Below are 26,286 nucleotides of genomic sequence, written 5' to 3'. Positions count from 1 at the left end.
GTTCTTTCCTGTAAAAAGCAATACGCTGGTCAATCAATACACTGCTCAGTAAACAAATCACTATTAAAACCATCAGTGCCCACTTGGTGCATATTGAATCCAAAACATTATTTGTGAAGATGGTGGCAGAAGGGATTTCATGAACAACTCCTAGTTCCCGTGGAAAGTTAACAAATAGTAGGGAATTAACATATTTCAGTAGCAGTTCTGATTTCACCCTTACCAATTCTATGCACTCCTCAATTAATCCTAGACAACTTAAAGTCTAAAAAAATTTTCAGAAGTTGAAGAAAAATGTACTTGAACCCTATTTCTCCAGTCTGCTGTATATCAAACGTTCTGTTATACACTTCTTCCACCCTACCACTGCTTTTCTGCAAACTCAATCTGTCACCAAGCACTGCACAAGGAATCCCAGCACTCAGTACCAAGTCTCCAGCACCAAAGACTGAATTGTTCTACTGCCATCTGTCATTCACGCACACCTTTTCATAGAGCAAATGCATAAGTGTTCTACAGACTTGCTCTTCTCCCTGAGGCCAGTCAGTTCCAGGTTTCCTCTTTGTAAACTAGGGAAATACACAGACCTAGTGGCAGTCATAGTAGAATACCAGTGTTTGCAGTTTTAAAAGTTTGCCAAGTTCTCGATTCTTTCAGTCTTCTGTAATTCAGCTTTCTCACATACAGTCCAAGAAGTTTCAACCTAGACTCTGTTTTCCAATACTATTTCCAAATTATTACCAAGATCTTTAGTATGTCAGTAACTTTATCAACATCTTTAATGTCAACAGCATTGAAGTAGTGAGCAAGTTCACTACAGAAGCCAAAGAACATTTTAATGCACCACCTGTCCACCTTATTGTAGGGATTTTTTTTACTGTAGCAACACTCCCCCATCGCTACACTTCATAACTCTGCATTTCCATCAGCATGTACAAACACTGAGTTTACCATGAAAAAATATGAAGAAAAATAGTTTTTCCCACAAGAGCCTTGATGGGTTAATTTTAATTAAAATCAGTTTAATGATTGATAAGCTCTAGTATTTCCAGCAGCAAATCATAAGTGGTTGACTGTTTTCAGATACAGTGAAAAACTGAAGATAACGAAACTACATAAGCTAGCATATTTAGTTAGTTTACTGCTTGTCAAACATATGAAAGAATGACAGTTTAACATGTAAATTCTCATGACGACCAAGAGCAAAAATTAAACAAATATTTTGTAAGAATCAGGAAGTTCAACTATACAGAAGTTTACCAAACCCAATGCTTACTCTTAATCTCTCACAAAATTACTTTCAACATACTTCCTACATCAGAAATCAACAAGCATGAATTTTCAGTATCTGATTAGTATTTGAGAGAGGGGGACATCCCATACCGCAAACTCAGTACAGTTGCTACTTTGAAGTGCTCTTCACTCGTGCCCCTTAAGCAAATGGCAGAACACTGCAAATACCTGTTTCCTAGTATCCTTCATTTGCTCTTTGAGCTTGCAAAGGAAGCAAAAGGCAATTCAGTGTGCCTGCGCACACGTTAATGAAGAAATCTCTTCCTTATAAACCGAAGAATCTGCAGCCGATTCAAGGTTAGCTATACAACAGACCAAAGTTCCATTCAACACTGCAGAGAAAATAGGAGAGTGGATATATGGGAGTGTGAAATCCTAAAGCTCTAACAGGATCTTCCCTAAACCTGCATGTATCTTTGTCAGGAGCTGTCAGCAAGGAGGCCCTGCTGTTTAGAACAGCAGCTGCATCCACCAGTTGTTCCTCAGCTACTGCTGGGTGGGAGGATGAGACAACATACAAAAGGGGACATTTCCTCTTCTGTACTGCTATTTTATTTTGTAGCAAGATCCATGTAGTATATCAAATAACAAAGAAATGAACAAAGACCTATAAAATAAATTGAGGAGTTCAGATGACAAACCACTACAGCTCTGCTTTCATGGTTTTATGATGTCGTCACCAGGACTCATGTATTGTTTACCTTGTACTTTTACAGTTTTCTAGCCTATGAACCTACATAAAAAGCTGATATGTTCCAATTAAGCCATAGTTAAGTGACAGATGTAGAAGGAAAAAACGGCTTTCTTAAGCCACAGCTGCCCTCGACACAGGTTACAATGATGTCTAACTACACTGTAATGCACATTACATCAAGAACCTTGAAACAGCCTCTGAGAAAACAGGTTCACATTAAGCATTTTAAGGGAAGGTCATAAATACTGCACTGTACCAATGGTACCTCCTAATGTCCTCTTTATGCCTGAGGAACATTTGTGTCTTTTTAGTAAGCTACTACGTAGATGACACCAAACCCAGAGGTAGGTTATAGGCAAAGGTAAAATACAGGCAAAAAAAATCCCTTTAGAGCCAGTCATTGCACAAACTGCCCAGCAGGAGGCAAGGCAAGATGTCAACAACTCTTTCCTCCCACCTTAAACGTTGCACACATGGTGCATTTAATTTCTAGTGACAGTGGATCATCAGCTGCTAGTAAATGCAGTCATGCCAAGGGAACAGCTTGAAGTTATTCAAGCAAAAATCTGTTACCGTGCAAAACTGGTTCACTGGACTATTACCAACTAGACCTCCGAGTTTCGTAAGTGACCTGATGGTAGAAAACTAAGGGATCTGTTTTCCTTTTGACGTGATATACTCTACACAATCAACAGGAGAACATACAGCTAAGTGTGTGGAAGGAGTCAAAGTTGAGAAAGGAAAAAAAAAATAATCACACTTTTCTGGGACTGAGTTTTCTTTTTTTAAAAAGTTTCTGTACCAAACAAGCTGATAAAATAGCTCGTCTAAGGTATCATCTGGGATCAACATAAGGCTGATAACAAATACCGTGTACATTTCAACATGGATGAAAGACATCTGAAAGTACAATAGTTAGAGCAAATTAAACCCCAATTTTAATGGTGTAAAGCCTTCAGGTCACAAAATGCGGACAGAACTTATCTTCACTGCCTTCTGTGCACTATTCCATGATAATCAAAAGTAACGATGCTGAAGATTCATTTTATTTCTACTTCCAAAATAAAAGTGGGAAAGGTTAAATAAGTGTTCTCCAATTTGTTCTCCACTATATGTACACCCACACACATACACACACGCACATGCACACACCCCTCAAACTGCACTGACATTTCATTTTGACCAAAAGAGTAGATCTTGGGAGTAAGTGCAAAATGCAAAATCAACTGACAGAAAATGCTGAACAAACAGCATCATAAAAATACAAAATATTTATATTACTGAACTATTAACAGATGATGTTCTCTGTTTCTTTAAAACTTTGGAACCACATAGCTGATTTCTTAAATCTAGTCCATGCCAGCTTCCAGAACTATTAATGATTTAGTTAGCTTCATTCTTTGATGCTTCATCAAAATTTTCTACGAGATCTGAAAGAGATGAAGATATTTAATACAGTAATGCCCAGTAACGATGCCTTCAGACATTTAATGAAAAATGCATGTATTATATGAAATGTTAAGTGGTTCTCAACTATACTCACGCACGCTTTTTAAGGGAGGATTTCAAACTGCTCTAGAAAATAGAGTTTGTATGCATTCAAAGAACTAGACATGCAGGAACACTCAGAAAGAGCGTAAGTTCTAATATTGAGTAAGATCTGATTTTCAGAGGTGCTCTACTATATGCAGTTGAGTCTTGAACAATGGCCACTCTTTAACAATTGTCTGAAGCTATGCACCTATTAACTGCTGTACTCCAGCAAACAAAATTTTGAAGAGACCTGTACATTTTTACGTAAGGTCAGAAAAATTAAGTGCCAGAACAAAAGAAATCAAACATCTGGGTCACCAACTCATTGTTTTAGCTAACACGCCATACTGATGATGCATACAAAAGAACGTGGTGATTTATAGTTATCAATTGACAGATCAACAACTTAGAATTAACGTTTCTCGAGAAGCCAATAGACACTGACAGAAGCTTAATTTCTTCTACTGCAGAAATAAGAGTCCCCACCCCAAACCCTGATTTAAAAAGACACCCTGACCACTGTGCCAATCACATCATTTTACAGATACTCCATTTTGCAGCCCTAAAGCCCTATTTGGGTATTTAGGCCACCTGTTCAACCTCCCTGAAGGTATTTTAAGTTGTTTCTACCTAAGAATTAAGCAATTTGTGCAAGGCGAACTACTTTCAAAAGCTGGAATCCAGAGTCATCACTATTGCAATGCTGCCCAGTATATGAAGCCTGCCTTAGCAAATGAGTAGAATAATCACATCAAGAGCTAAGTACTCAAGCGCATGAATTGAGTATTTGTACATCAAACAGACGTGTATGTTTATGTGCCCACCTGGGACATCATCATCTTCTTCATCAATATCTTCAGATTTTGGTGCTTTGCTGTCCAACACTGTAAAAAGAAAACTGGTGCTAAGTTCTCATTGTACAGAGTTACTACAACCACACAACAACAAAAATAGGTAACATACGGGTGAAAATAGAAGGCATTCCCTCATTCTGAGAAACAAACATAATGACTGGGTATCAACAGTAATCAGCGTGATTAAAAGGTCCACTTGTGAACACTCTTGTATTAAAGTATTAACACTGACATTTTCAAATGCTTAGGCATATTAATGCAGAGCTAACAAAAGATCAAACGATACAGAAAAACCCCAGTGTAACTATATCTTCTAACTGAAGCCATGTGTTTTAATGTAACAATAACATGCTACCAATCCAAGGCCAACATATCACATGATTTGACTTCCTAGAGGCCACAACTGTAGGAAAAAGTATTTCCACATCAAGGGTCCTGTATGAAACCTATTCTTCCATAAGTCATGATGAAACTTGGGACCATGTTACACGTAATCTGGAGAAATCCAAGAACGTAAAATAAAAAGAATTTCTTCATGTTGGTCCACTTAATTTAAAACTAGCTTTCTGTGCTACCTAAGGAAACACATTAAGAATTTATTGGTACTGAGGTTGTAATGAAGAAGTATTATTATGGTTACCCATCTTTCTACCTATTAATACTAGTAAAATAAGAAGGAAGAATAAAATTACTTTCAATTAAACTCTGAATATGAGATATAGATGAGAATGAAATTACTAATTTAGAAGAAATAGTACATTATTTGGTTTAATATTTTCAACAAACTAATCTTTCTAACTCCCAAGAGGGACAAGTGCAACACATTCAATTACAGCCCTTTTAACGGCCATTTCAGTTACCATTCAAGACAAAAAAAAGTCTAAAAACCGTTTTTCATATTTATAATGTCCAACTTCACTGGGGACTGGAACTTCACTTCAATATTAAGAATTAATTTTGGCAACACACATGAAACATGAACTCTGATATGGACTTAAAATGAGAAGCATACCTATTCCACAGTCAAAGAAAGCTTTTACAAACACCAAAATCAGACTGATTATTTGCATGCTTTAAAATACTCTTGTATTCCAATTTCATAAAATATGCTATTTAAGAATAAACTCCCATTTATTCTTAAAATACAAACTTGCTTTGAGAGAATAGCTGAGACCACTACAAATCACATTACAGTGGTCCCTCAAGAAGAGGATATTCTAACCAGGATTCTCTCCACACTCCGGTACTTAGCATCAAAATTACAATACAATATATATAAAAACAAATGCCATTTTTTGTGTGTATATATATATATACACATATATATATAAAAAAAATAAACCATCTTCTGTGGTTTTAAAATGAGTAGAAAAGGAATCACACTGGAAGATTTGATTTTGAATTGAGAGTGTTGTTTTTCTTCCAAATGGAATTCCAAAATAGAAGATAAGTTTTCTTCCTCTATATCCACAGTAAAAACACTTTGTGGAAGAAAGAAAACGGACCTGGTACCCTGACAAAGAGAACCTGTTGAGATTTTCTATATGAAATCTTAAATTACTTCTGTTTTGCTAAGTATTTTGTCACATGCAGTTGTATGCCCGGAATTACAACATGCTTGACTTACCAGATTTTAATGTTAATTTTAAATGAGGGCCAGCACATACACAATCTTGAAACATCAACAAAAATTTGATTACCCCCCCCCCATCACATACTGTATGTCCACAACAGTGGCCAATAAATAAAACCAAATAGGTTTTTGATTGCTTTTATGTCATGTGTTGTTACTAAACGTGGGCTGAAGTTTCAACACTGTATGTATCCTCTAAATCATCAATGAAAAACTCCAAAAACACCTACCTTGTCTTGGGAATTGTTCAGCTAACTTCCTGAGACTTGTTAAGCTGTCAGCACCAAGCTGGCTTAAGATGCCTGGAAGCATTTCTGTGATCGGTTTAGCCTCTGCATGACCAGTAATTGCAAAAGTGTTGGCAGAGAGGGATGCCTGAACCTTGGGGTTGTTGAAGTGAATAACTGTTCCATCATCTTTTATCATGTTCACCTGTTTAAATATATAAATAACATTTACCAAAGTGTTGCAGCATCTTGCTGAACAAGCACAATAAATTAATTCAAAACTAGATTTAAATCTTAAAATATAAAGAAAATACAAAACTAGTACTCCTAGAGAATATAACCACAGGTAAAGTACCTAGAATTAACATCACCTGAATTGGAAGTCAAATGAGTTAGTTGTCTAGAAAGGGCTCACACATAGTATATGAAAAGTCTGAATTTAACTATGATCGTCTTACATATTTATCTGTATAGTAAGCAATAAATATACAAAGGTTTGTGTGTTACCATACAGTCCACGTATTTTTGTGGAAGGCAAAAAAATATATACAGGCTATTAGCCTTTAAGGCATAAGCCAGTTATTATTAGGACTGTCTAGGGAGAAGGACCTCCAACTCTGCACTAACTCTTTAAAAACTGAAGCCCTAACAAAAAAGCTTTGCCGTATCAGTTTAAGACGCTGCCATTCACAGCTATCTGTGTCAGCTACCACCAGGAATATGTTATTGTTTCTGCAACAGAATTGGCAAAGGCACAAGATTCACAATCTGGCCTCTTTGCTGAAACTACCCAATGCAAAGACTTCCACCTCACATCTCTTACAGTGTTCTACATTTATAAATTAGCTGCACTGGAACAGGTTTCTGTGCCCTCCTAGAGGAGTCATCACAGAATTACTGAAACGAAGCACAATGTACAATGATTCTGCTCCCCTTGCCTGGTGCTCTGAATTACCAAGAATTAAGTTTTACAACCAGTTTCAGTTCTTACAGCAGCCTGTTATGGCTCCTACAGTTGAAGTTTATTCTGTGTTGTTTTTTTTTATTATTTTGCATTTTTTTAAGTTTTGAAGAAGGGAGAGTTAAAAGCTTTTTTCTTCCTGGGCATGGCTGAGCTATGGTTATGCAGAAAACAATTTTATCTGAAGAAAAAAGTGGAAGAGTTTTACTCATCCAAAGGACAGCTGTAATGAAACTCATGAGTTTTATGATGCTGTTTTTAGTAGAAGTTACAGGGAGAAAAATTGGTGGATTAAAGAACAAATATAGAACATAGATTTAATGTAGTCAACTTTGAAGATTGATAGCTGTTTTAAACAGAAAAAAAATAAACAGAAAAAACAGGAGTCACCTTCCTGCAAGACTGAGGGGAAATGATAAAAGCTGTAAGCAGTCATCTTATTTAAAATCCTCTTCCACCAAAACAAATCACAAAAAAAAAAATCTGCCTTCTCAACACTAGTAACTTCCCCAAACTCTATTTGCATAGCTCAGTTTGGGTCTTCCTGAACTGTAATTATATACCTAACTATCAAGGTAGAAGGATTTTGGATAATCTTGCTTCACGTCAACACATTTTAAGTCTTAATAACCGTGTCTGAATAAAGATCTTACATTCTGTGTAAAAAGAAAGAACAAGGACTGTTTTTCTCTGTATTTGTATAGCATAGCATATAAACATCATAATTCAGTCAACCAAATTAAAGTGTTTCTGCAGCAGAGGTATGAAAGTTTACAGGCAAACCAGCCTTCCATACTGAATCTGTATTTGCCTTTGGAGGAGAGATATGCATTAAGTGACCTCTGGAGGCATCTCGCAACCCTGCTTAAATTAATTAATCACAGATTAAATATTATGCTTCTTTAACCATGTACTACAGTAACATGGAGCTCACAGTGAAGTAACACCTCCCCCCCACGTATGAGCATCACACTCTCTACAGCACTATGGAAGTCGTTTTTATTCCAGCTAATACTTTATATGGAAAAATTTATACACACAAAAAATACTTAGCGAATACCTGAAGCCTTTGTATTCCTGCTTTATATAACACAAAGGCTGGTTCTGTAGAGTTTTGCTAGTGTTGTAAGAAATGTCAGTCTCCTGTAACTTCCACAAACAAATCTAGTTTATGTTCATGTAATAAAAGAACCTTCTTTTGATAATGCAGACTTGCAAGTTGTTACTCCAAGCATTTTGATTCTCTACTTTACGTTCTGCATCACATAACGCCTTCTTTAGATGTCCCTGTGCAGTAAGATGTACTTAACACTTATATTAAAATTAGGCAATTGATTGCATGAAGTTAAGAATCAAGGGAAGTTTTGTTTTGCAATTAATGCAAAAGACATACATTACAAGCAGCTTACTGGCTTCTGTGATGACAGTCTGGCCAGAAACTCTTCCCTTTTCTCTATAGATATGTACGCATCAATGTAAATGAGACCAAAAAAATTAAAGTAACTTCACCTATCAGTAATCACACCTGAGTTTGAGGGTAAAACTCGTTAAGAAAGAAAATTAAAAACACAAAACCAACACCAAAACAACATAATGAATTTAATTTCACACAAGAAACATTTATTTTCTCACTATACCTCTTCAATGCCAGCAATGTTATTTACTGCCAGTTTTTTGAGGGAGCTCTGAAGTTTTTTGTCATCAGCCGTTGCCGTTCTGTGCACCACCTTCTTCTTTCTGCGAGCTGTTCCCTGAAAGAGAATCAAGAGAACAGTCAGCAACACAAACTCTCCCAACACTTGAAATTTAAGTCCTCTCACAGTCCAAGCAACATCTCTAAGCTATGAAAAAGCTCTAGTGAAAAATGTTTCTTGTCTTTCTTCCCTTCACCTACAGTTTTTGCTGTCAGTCTCAATTTTGAAATTTTTCTTAAGCATGAAAGACGACACTGAAAAACAGCAGTATTTTCTCTTTCCACAAGTTGGATTATAAAAATACCATTTACTATTAAGCAACATATAAGAATGTTTTCTGAGAACTTTAGTTTGTCCAGGACGAAACACAAATACAATGATTTTAAAACGCTTTTGTAACTACTCAGTTTACATTTTTAAACTGTTCCAGATACCAATGCTGGAATTCTTACTTTGAAAACTTCTGTACAATCCCTTCAATACCAAGATATATGGTTAGGAAACAAATGCCCACACTGAACAACCTATATTGCTTTTTTGTCACATTAGCTACCTGCTAGCTCAGAGAAAAGAAAGAGCTCAATGATAAGCCCTGGAGTTGATACAAACGAAGAAACTTTCCAACAGAGAGAAGACGAAACTGGAAAAACCAACAGGTAAGCTTAGCTTGAGCTTTTACAGGTCACAACAAGTCACAAGGTTTAAAAAGAGCATACACCCTGGAAACTACTCATCCAGCAGCTGTGAGCTAAAAGAAAACTGCATTTCAGGTAAGCAGTACTATGATCCAAATCACGTTACAGGCCTTAAAAATACAATTTTGTTAAAGCATGTATTCTCCCTGGACTATGTTTTGAAAAAGGAAATTTTAAAGAGATTTCTCTTTTAACATGTAAGTTACAGAAAACAGTGCATCGCTGGTGCTTTTCTTACCTTTCCTCCTATTCGGACCTGAGCTTGAAGCTTGGCCAGTTTTTCTTGATTCATAGTGCTGCGTCTAAAGAATGAAATAAAAATACAAATTAGCTGCTAAAACATTAAGGAAAAACCTCAACGGAGCAGGGCAAACAAACAAAAAAGCTTTAAAGCCGCACCATCTAAATAGCACAAAGCAGTGCAGCAGCAGCTTGTTTAGCTGAAGTGCGTATCACAATGAAGCACGCCAACACATTTCACGTTACATCAGTTCGAGGTATTAGCTGCAAATTTCCAAGTGCAGCAGTTTATTATTTGGCTGAACTACTCAGACAAAGATCAGCACGTAGAGCACAACCGCTTCAAGGATCACACCTTTCTGCTTAACAGAGCCCAGGGAGCGAGACTCATCGCCGAGCTGCCTCGCGCGCTATTTCCATATAATGAACCTCTGCTGCTTGCAGCTGATGCCCGAGCTGCCCACCCAGGGAAGTCCACGCACTGCCACAGCGATCCCTGGCAGCTCCTCTCCCAATTCAATAGCTGGGAACTTTGTCAACTGGCTTCCCCCGCGGGCCAAGCGTGACCTTTAAAGGCTGAAGAGCTAGAACACCCGGAGCGGGTGCAAAACCCCCTCAGGGCGAGGTGCCCACCTCGCGGGCCTGCCCCAAGGAGCCCTCAGCGCTCCGCTGGCCGCAGAGACACCCCTGGGGCGGCTGCAGCGTGCCAGGGACGGGCAGAGCCCGCAGCACCGCGTCCCGGCCTCGCTTCCCCTTCCTCTCCCCGAGGCCGGGCGGAAGGGAAGGGGCCGGAAAGGGGCCGAGAAGAGGCCCAGGCGCCGCCCGCCCGATGCCGGCCGAGGGCGGCGGAGCGGGGCCGGCGGGCGCGGGGCGGTTCTCACCTGAGCCCGGCGGCCCCTCGGCGGCCCGACACGCGGTGCGCACAAGATGGCGACCGAGAAAGGAAAGAGGGGCGCGCAGAGAAAGGAAGCTTCGCGCCACGTGACGGCGCGAGCCCACCCCGCCCCCGCCCGGCGATTGGCGACGGCTCCTCGTGGTATTTGCATGGCGAAGGGAGGGAGGGAGGGCTGAAAGCGCGGCCTGCTGGGAGTTGTAGTCTGCTGCGGAGGGGGCGCGGCTGGTCGTGCGGGCGCTGCGGGACGGCCGTCCGCTGGTACAGCGCCGCAGTGTGACCCTGCCGTGACTTTTGCTTTTGAGGGGAAAAAAAAAACGTACAACCGCTTGCGAGGCGGGAGCGTTTGCGGAGTTCCTGCCCGCAAAATAAACGAGCGTTGCGTGCTGCCAGCCGGCCCTGCAGCCCGCCCAGCCAGGGACCGGCGCCCCGGGGCACCCCAGCCCGCTATACCTGGCCCGGCTCGCAGCGGCTCTGCGTGTCCCCTCCCTCTTACTGAAGCCCCCTTCCAACAAAAATAAACGTTTATGACCACTTCTACCCTCCCAACCGCCCCGTTGAGAGCTGCAGAACCACCAGGTTTATTTGTCAGGAGGAAAGAAATTCGACACCCCCCCCCCACCCAAGGCCTGCTCCCGCCGAGGCACCTCGGCTCCGATCAGGGACCCACCAGGGGTGTTGGGGCCTCGGCCTGCCCGACGGGACCCTGCCCCGAAGCCCCGGCTGCCTGCCCGCAAGGCACCGGGCTGGGCCGGCCCGAGGAGCAGCCCCCACCCCGCCGCCTCCCCCAGCGCTTTCCAGCCGAGAGGGGCCGGCAGCACCGCCCACATCCGTCTCTCATCACTTCCTGGCTTTGACAAAAAAAAAAAAAAAAAAAAAAGAAAGAAAAAAAAAAAAGATCACCGGAGCTGGTCCTACCGCGTCTCGGAGATTCAGGGTCCGCGTGGGGGTGCCGCCGCCGCCATGAAGGCTCAGCCCGCGGCTGTCTCCATCTTCTGCTTGTGCCTGCTGCAGGCGGCCTCCGCAGCCGCCTCCGAAGGGCTCGGAAAGGGTCAGGCAAACGTTTCCTTCGTGCTTTCCTCTCACCTGCCGGCATTGCCGGGGAGCCGGGCGCGGGGGTCTCGGCGGCGAGGCTGGAAGGGGACCGGGGGGGGGGGACCGGGCTGGGTACCCCAACCCACCGGCACTGCCTCCACAGCTCCCTGCAGCTGAGGGAGGTGCTGCCCTTTGGTACAAGGCGGCCTTTGAGCGGTCTTTGCCGTTGCAGCTTTTTTCTCCAGTTCCACCCAAGCCTCCGGGAGCTGCCCCGCTCTCAGGCAGCGCAGCCCCTCGGCGTCCCCGCTCCGGCCGCTGAGGTGCGCGGCGGCCCCGCCGCTGGCTCTTGGCAGGCGATGAATGGCACTTCCCCGGCTTCCCTGCTGCCTGGCCGCTCCTCGCCTTCCTTCCCCGTGTAATTAATTGCCGTGGTTAACGGCTGGCTCAGGCACGGCTCGCCAGGGACCCGAGCTTCACCCTGGGCGGGCTGCCCCACGGGTGAATCTCCCAGGGCTGTGGTAACGCGCCTGGATCGCGGACAGCAGGGCCTTGTGGTGCGAGCCCCCATTATTTCCGTATCGGGATTGGCAAACTTTCATTCTGCGGTTAATCGACTTTCATTCAAAATAAACACGCTGTAATGTTTTGCGTAATGCTTTTAAAAACAGACTGAAGCTCATCACAAACTGATTTTTAGTTTTAAAGAAGGCGCTTTCTTGCTTAGAACAATAGATTTCCCGTGTTTGAACACGTTGGCCTTTGCAATACCTGATGCGTCAATATTCTGAGTAAACATGACTTCTGCTAACCCAACAGCTTTTAGCTCCGCTGCCTTCAGCAAGTACGAACACAGCCTCTTGTCTGTGGCTGACTGCCACGGATACGTGTGCGCGGACATGGAGGGGGCATCTCTGCCTTACTATTAGCACAACTAAATATTTGATGTGTTGCATCATACATGGTCATGGCAGTTCGTATCGGGAGATAAGCTAAGGTGATAAAGATACTGTGCCAGCAGTTTAAACTTCCTGAATGCTGAAGTAAGGAGGCTCTGCTGGCCCTGCGCTCAGCTTTCTTCAGCTGCCTTGCTGCAGGTGTCTACTGGAGGCAATGTCCACTTGCCGTTGTGTCAGCAATGGGCAGCCTATGGCTCCTGGTCCCCGTATAGCTCCCAAAATCTGCCCCCTCAGTGAGGTTACAGTCTGTCCCAGGCATTGGGGGTTGCTGAGTGAGCCTCAGCGATGGGAAGAGGCATGCCATGGCTGATGTTTGCTCTTTGAGCACAGCCCCGCATTACTGGAGCGATGAGACCTCTGGGGAGGTCTTCAAAGGGGTTTCCCCTCTGAACAGTTCCCAAATCTCCTTCATTTCAGCTCTCGGTGTGGCTTTGAGCCACATGATGGTAGTGGTGTGTTGGCTACAGGGTGAAAAAAATGGCAGTCCCTGCTTTACCGTTGTTGACATGGACTTGTTTGGTTTATCTCAACAGACAAGACACAACAAGTCTTGTTATCTGCTTGTAGGGTAGAATATTTCCTGCGTTGTTCAGTCACTGTAACATTCAGCAATCTGCGTAACGGGGTTCTTTCTTACTCTTTGGTGACAATTATCATCAGTAGTAGTATTTAACGTAATAGTTTTAGAGGAATTAATAATCATTTATTGGCCTAGGTATTTTTAAGGCCTAGTTATTTTGTGCTAGTTCACATTTAGTGGGATTTAGGAAGCCAGATGGTGACATGTTTAATTTGTCAGTAATGAGTTAATAAATGTTCGAGGAAGAATGGGGAATAATCAGAAGGCACTTCAATTTTAATCTCTGCTCGGGGAATTTTGGTGTCCTTTGCATATATGTAAATATTCATGACTCTGTGGTTTGTTTTTGTTAATTAATTTCAGTGGGATTCCTTGTAAGACCATGTAGGTTGTAAGTATTCACAGAAGTCTTCCCAGGACTGAGATTATAATTTCCTGTAAAAAAGATTATATAATGAGTTGAAAATGTTCAAAGGGTTGGACTGTTTTCCTCTGATGATATGTTAAACTATGCAGCATTTATAAACCTTTGTCTCTGGCAGGTTTTGGAGATCATATTCATTGGAGAACGCTAGAAGATGGGAAGAAAGAGGCAGCGGCCAGGTATGTTACCTAGTTTTAAATACAGAAAAGTGGCTTTAAAAGTTTGTCAAGATTCTGTATCAATCCTAAATTTAACCACAGAAAATACTAATTATTAACAAATATAAAGATGGTTTAGGAGACTATTCAGATGTGGAATTAAATTATTGAAGTTCTATCATGTCTTTGAAAAGAAAATATTTTTTGAGCATTTGTCACAGTAAAGATATGGATCTCAAACCCACAAACACATGCGTTAGTGGTACTCAGTCCCCTTGAACTCAGCAGTGCTGATAGTTTCCATCAAAGTGGATGTACCTATGTAGATTTGAGACCTCGACATAAGACAACTTGTTTTGTTACTGTCTGCAAAAAGAAGTTTTAAACTATAGTGAACCGATAAGCTGTTTAAGTAGAACCTTCTCTAGGTTAAATTCTATAACAACACTGTCTCTATGAAAAGATTTTTTAAATGACATTTTGACATATTTTTCTCAGAATCTCTTCTTGTTAAAAGGTGAGGAAGAAATTTGTATGCTTATAAATTCTACTTACATTTTTAAATTTATAACCTAGATCTTACAATGTTGACATTAGTGGAAATTCCTTATGCTTTCCAGGTTTGTAGTTTAATTGAATTTTGCCCTCAAACTGATCTACCTGTTGATTTCCACTCACTGTGCAAGGTCTAGTGATATTAACACAGATGGTACAGTTCAGAAGTCTAGCAAACGTTTATAACTGGATATTTTAGCATTCATTTGATATACATGTACAAAAAAAATAGACGATTTCAGTATTTGCAGGAACAATTGTAGTGTTACCTTGCAACAAAGCAGAGGAAGTTTTTAAATGGCACAGATAAAGGAGGGAGTGCTTAGGCAGGATGAGCATTTGTGCTCACAATCCCCCCTGGGCAGCAATGGATGTGATGCACACTTGTTTTTCCTTGCTAGAAACACAGACCCGCTCACTTGATGCAGGTCTGACCTTAGGGCTGGTGATTAAAATTACATGAAATTATCTGTTATGTAGCAAGATGTATTGGGGGCAATAGTACAGGAAGTTTCAAGACTTTAAATCTGGTTCTGTAAATAGCACTCCCTGGATGTCTTGAAGGTCCTGGAAACAGTGTCTACATACACTACAGGTCATTGTGGAGATGGAGAAATTTCGTGCAGTTCTCATACGAAGAAAGGCTGAGTGAGCTGGAGCTGTTTAATCTAAAGAAGAGGAGGCTCAGGGGTGACCTTATTGCAGCTTTTCAATACCTAAAGGGGACTTATAAAAAGATGGAGAGCGGCTTTTTCCTCAGTCGTATAATGACAGGACAAGGGAGAATGGTTTTAAACTAAAAGAGGGGAGATTTGGATTAGATGTTAGGGAGAAAATCTTCACTCAGAGGGCTGCCCAGAGAGGTTATGGATGCCCCATCCTTGGAGATGTTCAAGGCCAGGTTGGACAAGGCCCTGGGCAACCTGACCTAGTGGGTGGTGTCCCTTCCCATGGCAAGGGCTTGGAACTGGGTGATCCTTAAGGTCCCTTCCACCTATAACCATTCTATGACTCTGTGTATTTCTGAAAGCATCTCATTCTCGAAGCTAACTCCAGCGCAATTGTACTTTTAAACAAAACAGTTCGCAAACTGGCAGCACCGCACCAGGGGCTGTGTGGTGATTTCGGTGTCACCATGCCAGGGGGCTGTGTGGTGATTTCGGGTGTCACAGTGCTGGGGGCTGTGTGGTGATTTCGGTGTCACTGTGCCAGGGGCTGCGTGGTGATTTCAGTGTCACTGTGCCGGGGGCAGCCTGCTGGCTCCCCACGCCTCCCCCCTGTGAGGGGTGGCGGGCGCCCCGTGGCCGCTCGCAGGCCGTGCCGCCATGGCGACGGGCCGGAGCCCAGCGGAAGCAGTCGCGGCCCCGTCCGGGTCAGGATGGCGGCGCGGCGGGCGCTGAGGGGAGGATGCCGCTGGTGGTGCTGTGCGGGCCGCCGGGCAGCGGCAAGAGCCGGCGGGCGGCGGAGCTGCGGGAGGCGCTGGACGGCCCGGAGCGGCGGGCGCACGTCGTGACCGAGGCGGAGGGCGGCCGGGCGGCGCTGCGGGCCGAGGTGGAGCGGCGGCTGAGCCGGCGGGACGTGGTGATCGTGGACGCGGGCAACGAGCTGCGGAGCGGCCGCTACGAGCTGTACTGCGCGGCGCGGCAGGCGGGCACGGCGCTCTGCCTCCTGCACTGCGCCGCCGGCCCCCCCGAGCCGCCCTTCGAGGCTCCGGACCCCCGCAACCGCTGGGACCGGCCTCTCTTCACCGTGCGGGGCGAGGAGCCGCTGCCCCTGGCCGAGATCCGAGCCGCCCTCTTCGACAGCACCCCGCCGCCGCCGCACCGAGCCACCCGCAGCCAGCCCCTGCAGTCGTGCGAGTTCCTGCACCGCCTCGACCGAGCCACGCAGGACGTGGTGGCCGCCGTGGTGGCCGCCCAGAGGAGCGGGGTGCTGCCCGGGGAGGTGGTGCATGTCCCCGGGGTGGTGGAAGGGCTGGTGCTCACCCGGCCCGTTGGCATGGCCGAGCTGAGCCGGCTGCGCAGGCAGTTCATCAGCTACACCAAGATGCAGCCCAGCGATGAAAACCTGCCCCAGCTGGCCAGCATGTTCCTGCAGTACCTGAGCCGCAGCATCCAGTGAAGACGAGGCCCCGGGCCAAAGCGCTGCCAGCAGCAAGAGCGTGCCTCCCAGCCAACGACCCGAGGAGCTCGTGGCCCACCTGTCGCATATCCTGACACATGACAGCAGCAGGATGCCGTGGCCCTGCAGCAGCTGCTGATGTTGTACTGCTAAGAGGATCCCTAAGGAGGCTCTCCTGCCACCCTCCCCACCACATTCTCCCCACATGTGTTTTTCCAGGAGGAGACCTTGTTGCATCCCCAAGCAAGTGAAGTCTCCTGTGGAGACCTACACCCCGATAATCATGTCGTATCTGAATGTCAGAGCCTGAAGATAGAGACCATAAGGAAAACTTGTCACCTGTGCATTGGCTTTGTGTATGTTGTGAATAAGAAGATTGCTTTTCCAAGGCTGTCTCCAGATATGTCAAACTGCAGAAGGGACTTCAGTTCCCAGACTGGAACAGGCTGTATTTTTCGGATATAACTTCAGAAAAATCCTGTTGAACCTAAGAGATAGATATGCGAACTCAGCACAACAGAAGGGTGCTGGCTTAGCCATCTTAAACCTCTCTATTTCAGGTTTAACAATAAAATGTGCCTTAAATGGAGTAGATTTAATTTACCCGTGGGACTGTTTTATTGAAATAACTTACTATGGCTTTTCTGTGCAAGGTCATCATTAAATGCTTTTAAAATCACTAATTGTTTCAGAATGAGTGCTCTTGTGCTCTTCTAAGAAGGATGAACTAAAATGGCAGTGTCTGCTCTGGGTGAAACTCTCCCTAAGTCAGTACTAGCTGAGACTGGGTAACTCATTTTTGTGCTTAGTTTCAACAATTTCAGTCTACTTTACTACTCATATGGCTTAGATATACTTTTCACTTTCTGGTGGGTGCTTCATCCCTCATTTAAATAAATGTTGTTGGGTTCTGATTTTAATTGTATTTATAGTGCTACGTGGGAGGAAATTGTGAAGTAGGGCAAGAAGGGTTACTTCATTGATTTGCATGGCATTGGCTATTTATCTGGCATACCAGTTGCTAAATGGACTTAGGCATTTCAGAACTGAGAAATGACTACAGAAATGTTTTGATGTAAATAAAATTAATTTCCCTGTCAAAGAGAATAAAGGTGAGGAAACACATGCAGTATCTCTAAAACTTCTGTGAGTTCTCTCTGGCTAAGAGTTTGTATTCCAAGACTCTGAGCAATTGCATTGAAAATCTGCATTGAAAATCTCTCAAAAAAAAGTGTGATGCAGTACCACAGATCAGGTGTTTCTGGTAACTCTTCTGATGTGAAGATCCTTGATGACTAGGACAATGCATATTTTCCAGACTTAAATCAGCCTCATCTTAAGGAAGGAGCAAAATCAGGTTGGACTGTATAAAAACTGAAAAAAGTGTATTTTTGTTATCAGGCAGAAGGCACAGATGTAATATGAGCTTTACCAGGGAAATGTGTATTCTTGCTCCTTATTGCAAACAAAGTCCTGTGTAAAGAAGATGACAGCAGTCATTTAGTTATAAATGCCAGGCTTCTGTTTGAACTATTCCAAATGTTCCTTCCTTTCTTTCCACCCTTTACTGGTCCTGAAAGCTATAACTTAAAGCTGATAGGGATTTCTTTTCATACCAATCTGCAGCTGAAGAAAAAACTTGTGTTTCAGTTCTTATAGTCATTATTTGCCATTGTTCACAGTGGTGTTTGCTTGGCATTACCTGAAAGAAGTATCTATGTAATATGTTCTCCGTTTACCTTTCTAGATGCCTTCTTTTCCTTTGCCTAATTTTAGATTGTTCTTACTATTTTGAAAGCTATATCACTATTACTAACTTCTCTTGGATACTCTTCCATAGCTAAAGGGAATAAATGGGAAGAGAAAAGGGATGAGATCCCCAATTCCTTGTTCTTGGTCTTTTGTAGTTTATTGTCCTAGCCTGCTTTCACTAGCTCAGCTGTTCGAAAAGTGTTTGTAAGGACATTCACATGCAAACAGTGTTGAGGTAGGTGTTGTACTACCTAAATGTGTTCAATAGCAATAAAAATCACCTGTAAGTACGTCACTTTTTTTGTTAGAAACGTAAACTTCATGTAAAATAGTCAAGATATGTTACTGAGAGCAGTGAAGTGAGGGATTAATTGAATCACCAGCATTTACAACAGGAAATACGTGAAATTCTTTGTGTTTAAGGTCTCTTTGTCTAATCACGTAATGCAGCCTGAATACATTACAAAGGAGCTTAGAGAATTCAAACTTGTTAAGCTTGAATTCATCAGAAGGCGAAATGCTAAGGGGATTTTTTAGAACAAGGTTAAATGAGACATATCTCAGGCAGTGGAATCAACCTCCAGGTAGTGTAGGTAGTGAAGGTCAAGTGAAGTGTTTGGGAAGAGAGATGGAGAATAATACTCACATGATGTACTTGATACGCTGAACTTAATACTTTGGGTTGTTCTGTAAGAAGCATTTCTCTATATTCATTCTACAGTGAACTTAGGTTCTTCACTTCAGTCCTTCTACCTTGTACTTTATTTAGGCTGCAGTTCCACACAGCTCCCTTCCTTCTTGGTCCTGGCACTTCTCACACTTGTTTCAGCATACCAGCACATGGGAAACTAGCCTGGAAGCTGACGGGTTTTCCAGGTTACTGTGTTTGATTATTGCTCAGTGATCCCAGATCTTAATCATGGGAAGCTACAAAAGAAGTGTCTGAAACATACAGACCATGACGGGGAGAGGGATGGATGGATGACTGTCACCCACTGCATTGGCTTAAGTGGCTGTGCAAATCCCTTCTGAGATCTCTTACGTAGCTGGTGTGACTAACCCTTGCCTTTTTTTAAAAAAAAACACATGACCAATAATGCTTCTATGCATGTCTGAACTAATGACAGCAAACCTTCCAAAAAGGAAGTCTCCTGCTCCACAAGAGTCATTGGTTGGCATTTCTAATAAATTATTTGGACGTGTGTTTAAGATTGGAAAACTTGCAAGACAGCAAAACCTACAAACGCAGATGAATCCCTCTGCATCTCCTTATTTTCTATTACATATACCCTTTGTAGAAGGCTTGACTGTTAAAATGTACAAGTAATAGAATTTAGAAATAATAAAGTAATAGCTGAGAGGCTTGGCTGTAAGCTTTATTTGACTTTTTTTTGCTTTTTTTTAAAGTGGTTTGCCTCTTATGGTTATCATCCACAAGTCTTGGTGTGGAGCTTGCAAAGGTGAGTGTATTTAACACTAAAGCTTGATGGAATTTCTAATGAACTTTTGTATGCAAATTGAGTAACATGAGAAACATGAACTTTGCATTCAAAATGCAGTTAGCTGTACTTGTATTTCATTTGGAGCGGTGCAATATCACACCGCTTTACCTGTTAGCACTGCCAAAAGCCAGTCATGCGTGAATGCCAGCAAAGTAACATGAAATGCAGCACATCTGTAGTGGCTGCAATTTTTCCTGCACTTTGCTATAAAAATGGGAGAGAAGGAATGATCTCTGAGAATTAAGAGATTGCCCTTAAATTGCCCTTACTTTCGGCTGGTGGTTTTAGAAGGTGAGGCTTTTTCTCTTTCAGCATCACAAAGGAACAAGCTAGTCATAATGACTAGGTTGAGGCTGAACTAGCTGAGTAAGAAATGGTTTAGAGCAAGCTTTTTGCTTCTGTTCCATTGGTTCCAAAATGAGCGCGTGTGTCTGTTGGCCAGGCTTCATCATGTGGCAGCTCAGCAGGGATTGCTTTAGTTACTGCCTCTTCTGAGCCTGGCTTGAACAGCTTGATACATACATTCCATTTACCTACTGCTCATTGAAAATCACTAGCTCTCTAGAGGCAGGAAGGGAGTAGAGATTTTGATGTTGACCTGAAAACCTGAAATATTTTCCATATTTACACATCTCTCTCTCTGTCTCTCCCTCCCTCCTTAATTAGCTTTGAAGCCAAAGTTTGCTGAATCTAAGGAGATCTCTGAACTTGCCCATAATTTTGTTATGGTCAACCTCGAGGTACGCTACGCTCTGATTTGTATCCATGTTACTGCTTAGTAATTAAGTATTTAGAATCCTCATTAACTGGTTGCATCTGTTTTTTTGTCTTCATCCTAACCCTTGCACTCCTGAGTAGGTATGCAGGATGATTGATGCAGCTAATTGTTCTTAATTTTTTTTTTCAGTATAGTTTTATTAACTGTGTTTATAAACCTGACTCTGTGCTTGTCTCTTTAACAATTTCTACCATGTATCAGGCTGTTGCCACTGTAAAGGAATTCGTATTCATTCTCTCCTGATGTATAAAACATTTCTAAATCTAAGCAATGTTTAATGCAAATTGACAGGAAAAAAAAGATTACTTTCACAAATTATACTTGTTTAGGTGGAAATAACCTTATTTTCTTTGAAAGTAGAAGATACTGCAGTACCTATTGTCTGTTCAAGTTGTAAATTGCTCAGGGTAAATGGAATCTGAAGGCAATAGCTTGTTTCTTTAAAACAAGTACTGTGTTTTGTTAGATAGCTTGCTAATACATTCCCTCTTTTCTGTCTTGCTTTGATAGGATGATGAAGAGCCAAAGGATGAAGCCTTTAGTCCTGATGGAGGTTACATTCCTAGAATCCTTTTCATGGGTAAGACATTCACAGCTTTTGTATCCACGCACAGGATCATGTTCTTAATGTTGCCACCTAAATTTCCTCTTTGATTTCTTGTTTCATAGACCCCAGCGGAAAAGTTCACCCAGAAATCATAAATGAGAAAGGAAACCCCAGCTACAAGTATTTCTATACCAATGCTGATCAAGGTATGTGAAAAATAATTTGAAGTGTATTTTTACTAAGGTGGAGCTCTGGGTGTGTCCCGAGTGAAGGACAATTCCTTCACTTCTTTGTGGAGAAAAATGATACATCACAGCATAACTAGGAGCTGTTACATAGGTGAGTGAGTGACTCTCAGTGCTTTGAGGAACCATGTTCGGAATCAGGATTCACCTTACTACCCACCATAATGTCTCTAGGACCTAAGCTGCCTCCATTTGTCACATGGAAAATGGTCCAGTTCACAAATAGTTGGGAGAAGAGCACAGGCCTGTTTTTTGTTTTTTTTTTTCCCCTTGGGTTGTTTTGTAGATTTACATTCTGTGTACACATATAACTCTGTGTTGATTTAAAATACATTCATGTCCTGGTTTCAGGTAGGACAGAGTTAATTTTCCTCCTAGTAGCTGGCAGGGTGCTATGTTTTGGATTAGAATGAGAAGAGCGCTGATAACATGCTGATGTTTTAATTGTTGTAGAGCAGTGCTTACACCAAGCCAAGGACTTTTCAGCTTCTCGCTCTGTCCTGCTAGCGAGCAGGCTAGGGATGCAGCAGGAGCTGGGAGGGGACAGACCCAGGACAGCTGACCCAAACTGGCCAAAGGGGTATTCCATACCATCTGACGTCATGCTGAACAATATATAGGGGTGGCTAGCCGGGGTGGGGGGCCGGCTGCTCGGGGATAGGCTGGGCATCGGTCAACGGGTGGTGAGCAATTGCATTGTGCATCACTTATTTCGTACACATTATTACTATTAATACTATTATTATTATTATTATTATTGTTGTTGTTGTTGTTATTATTTTCCCTGTCTTAATAAACTGTCTTTATCTCAACTCACAGACTTCACTTTCCCGTTTCTCTCCCCCATCCCGGAGAGGGAGGGGGGAGGGTGAGCGAACGGCTGTGTGGTGTTTGGCTGCCAGCCGGGCTAAACCACAACAATTCATTACCAGGACATCTTGATGTTTTTGTCTTTAGATTAATAGTTGATCTCTCTCTGTCTGATCTTTCAGTTGTCCAAGGGATGAAGGAGGCCCAAGAGAAGCTCACAGGTGATGCTTTCAAACAAAAACACCTGGGAGATGAACTATAATGAATACACTGAATGATGCTTTCCCATCACTTCAAAACTCTAAAAGGCAATGATTAAACTGACCAAGAATGTAGATGCACTGGAGGGACATAATTCTCCTGTCAACAATGTTAGGTTAAACCCTGTTTGGAGTTCACACACATGCATCACTTTCAGTGTTATCTCCTCCTCTGCCTGGCTGTGTGTACTGTAATGATTTTTTGCAACTAGATAATGTGCAAACACATCAATTCATGTGTTTGAGCAACCACTAATATTGGTGTTAAAAGGGAGGTGTGTAGGGCAGAACATTCATTTGAAGACAAACAGTGTGATTGGAATAACTAGAAGTAGCTGACATTTTGACGCTTAATCAGGGTTGGATCCCTCTTTTCTCACTGGTATTATTGTGTGATCCTATTGTTTTATTGGGGATTCATATGAGTGGGACATGTTCCTGGGCCAGGTGTTTTCTAGACATCCCAAACCATAAATTTTGCCACTAAGCCAAGTAGAGTAAATTTCATCAATGTCCAAGTAGCATGTAAAATTATTAGCTCTGCAAACATATTTTTATGTAAGACTCTGTGTGATTCATCCTTATTTGCCTTTGGGCAGAAACTGAACTTACTCACCTTTTGATTGTCTTACTGAGTGAAGGTGGGTTATGTTGAAGCATTACGGGGAATCCCCTTTTATTCTTTGAATGTTTTTGGCTAATGCCTTGCCATCACATTGTACTGTATTTTTGTACCAGGGTGAAAAATTAAACCTTTTTAAACATAAGCATGCAGACAGTGTTTTTTGATGAAGGGCATAGTTTTCCATTCTTAAAGACTGGGGAATATGTTTGTGTTTATGTTGCAGTGGTTATTAGTGTTGAATGTCACAACTGAAGAAGGTTTCTCCTTTATATAATTAAAATACAACAGTTGCTTTTCATGTAATTATAATTCAGCCATTCTTACACTAACAAATACTGTTGAGGTCGAGGTTATACCTAGTGTTTATCTACTGGAACTGAGAAGAAAAATAGAGGGGAAAAATCCCTTCTCTCTACCTGCTGGTAAGGGTGCATCATTGGTTCATGTTCAACTTGTTCTCCACCTGAACCCCCACATCCCCTCCTGCAAAGCTGCTTTCCAGCCCGTTGGACCCCAGCCTGCACTGATACATGGGTTGTTCCTCCCAGGGGAAGAACTTTGCATTTCCACGTTGAGCTTCCTGATAGTCCTCTCTGCCTCTTTTTCCAGCCTGTTGAGGTCTTTCTGAATGGCAGTACAAGTGTCTGGTTATCAACTGCTCTCCCCAGTTTCGTATCATCTGCCAGCTTCCCAAGCGTGCGATCCATCTGTCCGTGCAGGTTGCTAATGGAGATGTTGAAGTGTCCACCCCTTGGTCACTCCACTAGCGACCAAACCCTTTGAGCCCAGCAGTTCTATCAGTTTCAGTCCACCTCACTGTCCGTTTACGTAGCCTGTGCTTCAGTTTGTCTATGAGAATGCTATGGGAGACAGTCAAAAGCCTTTCTAAAGTCTTAAAAAAAAAGGAAAGTCTTAGTCTTAGACGTAGTAAAGCCAGTATAAACAACATCCACTGCTCTCCCCTCATCCACTGAAATAGTCATCTAAAGGAAAAAATCCTGTCCAAGAGGCACTTGCCATAACTTCCAATAACAAATGCAGAGAGAGAATTTTCTACAGGTAATTTTTTTAAAAGCTACCTGAGGATGTTAGTTGGGGAAAATTGTTGGATACAATAAAAGCAACTTGCCTACTGAGTCCATTTTTACTGTTAGTGGTGGTATGAATTTTACTTTCCAGACCATTCTGCCTTAAAGGGATTTTAGACAGTAATACTCAATTGAGCACTAAAAGACAAGGACTCAGTGGAGATAATGGGATTATTGCACATTGCAATTACCCTGTTCAGCTACTAAAAGTTATTATACAAGTTTTATACTCTGCTTCTCTTGCAAATTGTCTAATAAATTGTCAAATTGAACTTAGCAACTGTTCTCAAGTTGTATCAGCCTTCAAAGTAAATAATTCTATGTAAGTCCTGAAAAATGATTTGTGTTCTGCAAAATTGTATTTTTTTCCCAGATGTATCAGTTGACCTAATAAAAACCAGGTCCTGTCTGATGCTCCGTACTTCATTTATAGCCTTAGATTAACGCAACTGTAAAAACTCGTTGCTATGTGTTTTTCTGCTTGCCACCAGGGGGAGGACTCTGCTTGCTCATCTGGGATATGATTCAACAAATAATAATTATGAAAACCAATCTCTGATGCAGAATAGCAGGGTACAACTTTGTGATTTTCCAGGCATGCTTTCTCAGCAGCTCTGCCCTTGTCTTAACTCTGCAGTGAAGTTACAGCCTGTGACATGCACATCATTTGTCCCAAAGCCTTGCTTTACAAAATGCTCTGATGTGAGAAGCAAACATTGCCTTAAAGTAATTTTTAGAAAGCTCTCCATCTACAGAGATCTCCCTTTGGTGACAGGTGTGGGAAGTGTGCTTCATCATTTACCTTTAAGACCATTCTTACTCAAAATTAATCTCCATCACCACTTCTCTGATGCATCCCCATTTTCCCTGGCTACCTGCTAGTTTTATACCTGGAAATTTTAGCCACTAATTCCTAATGCAGATTCTTTACATCCTTCTGCTTTTTGATCTAGATCAGGTGAAAAATACTGGTTGGCATTTTCTGCCATGCAGAGGGATACATCTTGAACCTTTCGTCCAAGAGTTGCTGTATGTATATTGTGTAACGTTATGCATGCAAGCAACTCCGTGGGGTTTTGAGGAGCTTCTTACAGGTCACTGTTGTTGTAGTTGAGTCTAAAGTTAATTATACACTGCAGCAGCTCAACAGCGCACAGTAACCAAGGCCTCAGATTAGTTTGCCCCCATCAGCTTCATTTTGTTTTCATATCTATTTGCATATGACTTGCAGTAAACCTCCATCCTTACGTAACTTCTTTAGATACATCACAGAAATCCCCTTGGATTCTCAGCTTCTCCATTTATGCGGATAACAAAACCCAAAGACACTTCAAAATTCTTAGTATAGACACAGGGAAGTGCCAGGCCAAATCAATCTCGTGTAAACAAACATGCTGTCAGCTCCCTTCTTCCCAGAAACAACCCACAGAGGAAAAATGCAAAGTTAATTAAAGAGTGACTAGATTGCAGCTAGCCATCTGGCTGCTTAGGAACAGAGGTTGCTCTGTGCACCTGGGGCTGAGCAGGCTTTAAGGAAGTGTCAGCTAGAGGCTCGGGAAACCTTTCCTTCACCACACTTCACAGCAGGGAACAAAAGTGCAACAGGGAGGAACGCCAGCACTGCCAGAGCAACTCGTCTGTCACTCTGGCATGCTGAGAGTTTAGGAGGTACTAGTCAAATGCACTTTCATCCCCGTGTCTGTTTGTCTGCCATCATATCTAACTTGTATCAAACTGCTAATGAGCTTCATTCGTTGTCCTCACATACAGCTTATGCAACGAAACAGCTCTGCAGTGAGGTACTAGTAAGCCTATGTGGATGCAAGCCATATATCCATGGAGGTGATGGAACTTTTCACTGCCAATTCATGTGCATTTCAAGGAAAGGGTAAGGTTAATCTAAAAGGTTGCATCCCTCTTCCAGAGAGCTATGTAAGTTGTCTTAGGGGCTAGCTAGCAGGTGAGTTTGCTGTCTGAAGGGAACCAAGAAGCAATTATGAAGGTCTGTTAACTGGTGAAAGTCACTTTGTCTCAAAACTATCTCGCATATTATTAACACATTCCCCCTTTCTTTCTCCAAGAAACAGATGCCAATTTGTTAAGCAGTTTAGTCAGATAAACTTGGTTTACTTTT

At 42.4% G+C, this 26,286-nt stretch overlaps 3 protein-coding genes across 7 annotated transcripts; 2 read left to right on the top strand and 1 right to left on the bottom strand.

The window, feature by feature from the left end:
• Positions 1 to 973: 973 nt before the first annotated feature.
• On the bottom strand, positions 974 to 11,522 carry BTF3L4 (basic transcription factor 3 like 4). Of its 4 annotated transcripts, none has more exons than XM_035537168.2 (6): positions 11,387 to 11,522; positions 9,823 to 9,886; positions 8,833 to 8,946; positions 6,238 to 6,439; positions 4,345 to 4,404; positions 974 to 3,417 (listed from the first exon to the last, which is right to left on the bottom strand). In XM_035537168.2, exons 2-6 carry the CDS (start codon positions 9,874 to 9,876, stop codon positions 3,371 to 3,373), a joined length of 477 nt encoding a protein of 158 aa, XP_035393061.1. In that variant the 5' UTR covers positions 9,877 to 9,886; positions 11,387 to 11,522; the 3' UTR covers positions 974 to 3,370. The 4 variants fall into 4 exon arrangements, with proteins under 4 accessions (XP_035393061.1, XP_035393059.1, XP_035393060.1 ...); XM_035537166.2 differs by lacking the exon at positions 11,387 to 11,522 and adding an exon at positions 10,706 to 10,848; XM_035537167.2 differs by lacking the exon at positions 11,387 to 11,522 and adding an exon at positions 10,180 to 10,777.
• A 54-nt stretch (positions 11,523 to 11,576) lies between these two features.
• TXNDC12 (thioredoxin domain containing 12) lies at positions 11,577 to 24,564 on the top strand. 2 transcript variants are annotated; one of them, XM_035537165.2, is made up of 7 exons: positions 11,577 to 11,767; positions 13,830 to 13,890; positions 19,705 to 19,757; positions 20,466 to 20,539; positions 21,088 to 21,157; positions 21,247 to 21,330; positions 22,362 to 24,564. In XM_035537165.2, exons 1-7 carry the CDS (start codon positions 11,680 to 11,682, stop codon positions 22,439 to 22,441), a joined length of 510 nt encoding a protein of 169 aa, XP_035393058.1. In that variant the 5' UTR covers positions 11,577 to 11,679; the 3' UTR covers positions 22,442 to 24,564. The 2 variants fall into 2 exon arrangements, with proteins under 2 accessions (XP_035393058.1, XP_050568107.1); XM_050712150.1 differs by lacking the exon at positions 22,362 to 24,564 and adding an exon at positions 21,823 to 22,181 and having other exon boundaries at positions 11,589 to 11,767.
• KTI12 (KTI12 chromatin associated homolog) lies at positions 15,170 to 17,670 on the top strand. Its single transcript, XM_035537164.2, has one exon. The coding sequence runs from the start codon at positions 15,832 to 15,834 to the stop codon at positions 16,543 to 16,545; it is 714 nt and encodes a 237-aa protein (XP_035393057.1). The 5' UTR covers positions 15,170 to 15,831; the 3' UTR covers positions 16,546 to 17,670.
• Positions 24,565 to 26,286: the final 1,722 nt, after the last annotated feature.

The sequence above is a fragment of the Cygnus atratus genome, chromosome 8, assembly GCF_013377495.2.
Source record: "Cygnus atratus isolate AKBS03 ecotype Queensland, Australia chromosome 8, CAtr_DNAZoo_HiC_assembly, whole genome shotgun sequence".
Classification (NCBI taxonomy): domain Eukaryota; kingdom Metazoa; phylum Chordata; class Aves; order Anseriformes; family Anatidae; genus Cygnus; species Cygnus atratus.
This window is presented reverse-complemented; position numbering and strand designations above follow the sequence as displayed.

Bases quoted from the DNA above. Each gene is read 5' to 3' on its own strand.
- BTF3L4 (XM_035537168.2), bottom strand. From the start codon at position 9,876: ATGAATCAAGAAAAACTGGCCAAGCTTCAAGCTCAGGTCCGAATAGGA. The intron at 6,440-8,832 runs GTATAGTGAGAA...ATATTTAAACAG, and splicing joins ACATTGCTGGCATTGAAGAG to GTGAACATGATAAAAGATGA. The intron at 4,405-6,237 runs GTAGGTGTTTTT...TTCTTTTTACAG, and splicing joins TGAACAATTCCCAAGACAAG to TGTTGGACAGCAAAGCACCA.
- KTI12 (XM_035537164.2), top strand. From the start codon at position 15,832: ATGCCGCTGGTGGTGCTGTGCGGGCCGCCGGGCAGCGGCAAGAGCCGG.
- TXNDC12 (XM_050712150.1), top strand. From the start codon at position 11,680: ATGAAGGCTCAGCCCGCGGCTGTCTCCATCTTCTGCTTGTGCCTGCTG. The intron at 11,768-13,829 runs GTCAGGCAAACG...TGTCTCTGGCAG, and splicing joins CTCCGAAGGGCTCGGAAAGG to GTTTTGGAGATCATATTCAT. The intron at 20,540-21,087 runs GTACGCTACGCT...TTGCTTTGATAG, and splicing joins TTGTTATGGTCAACCTCGAG to GATGATGAAGAGCCAAAGGA.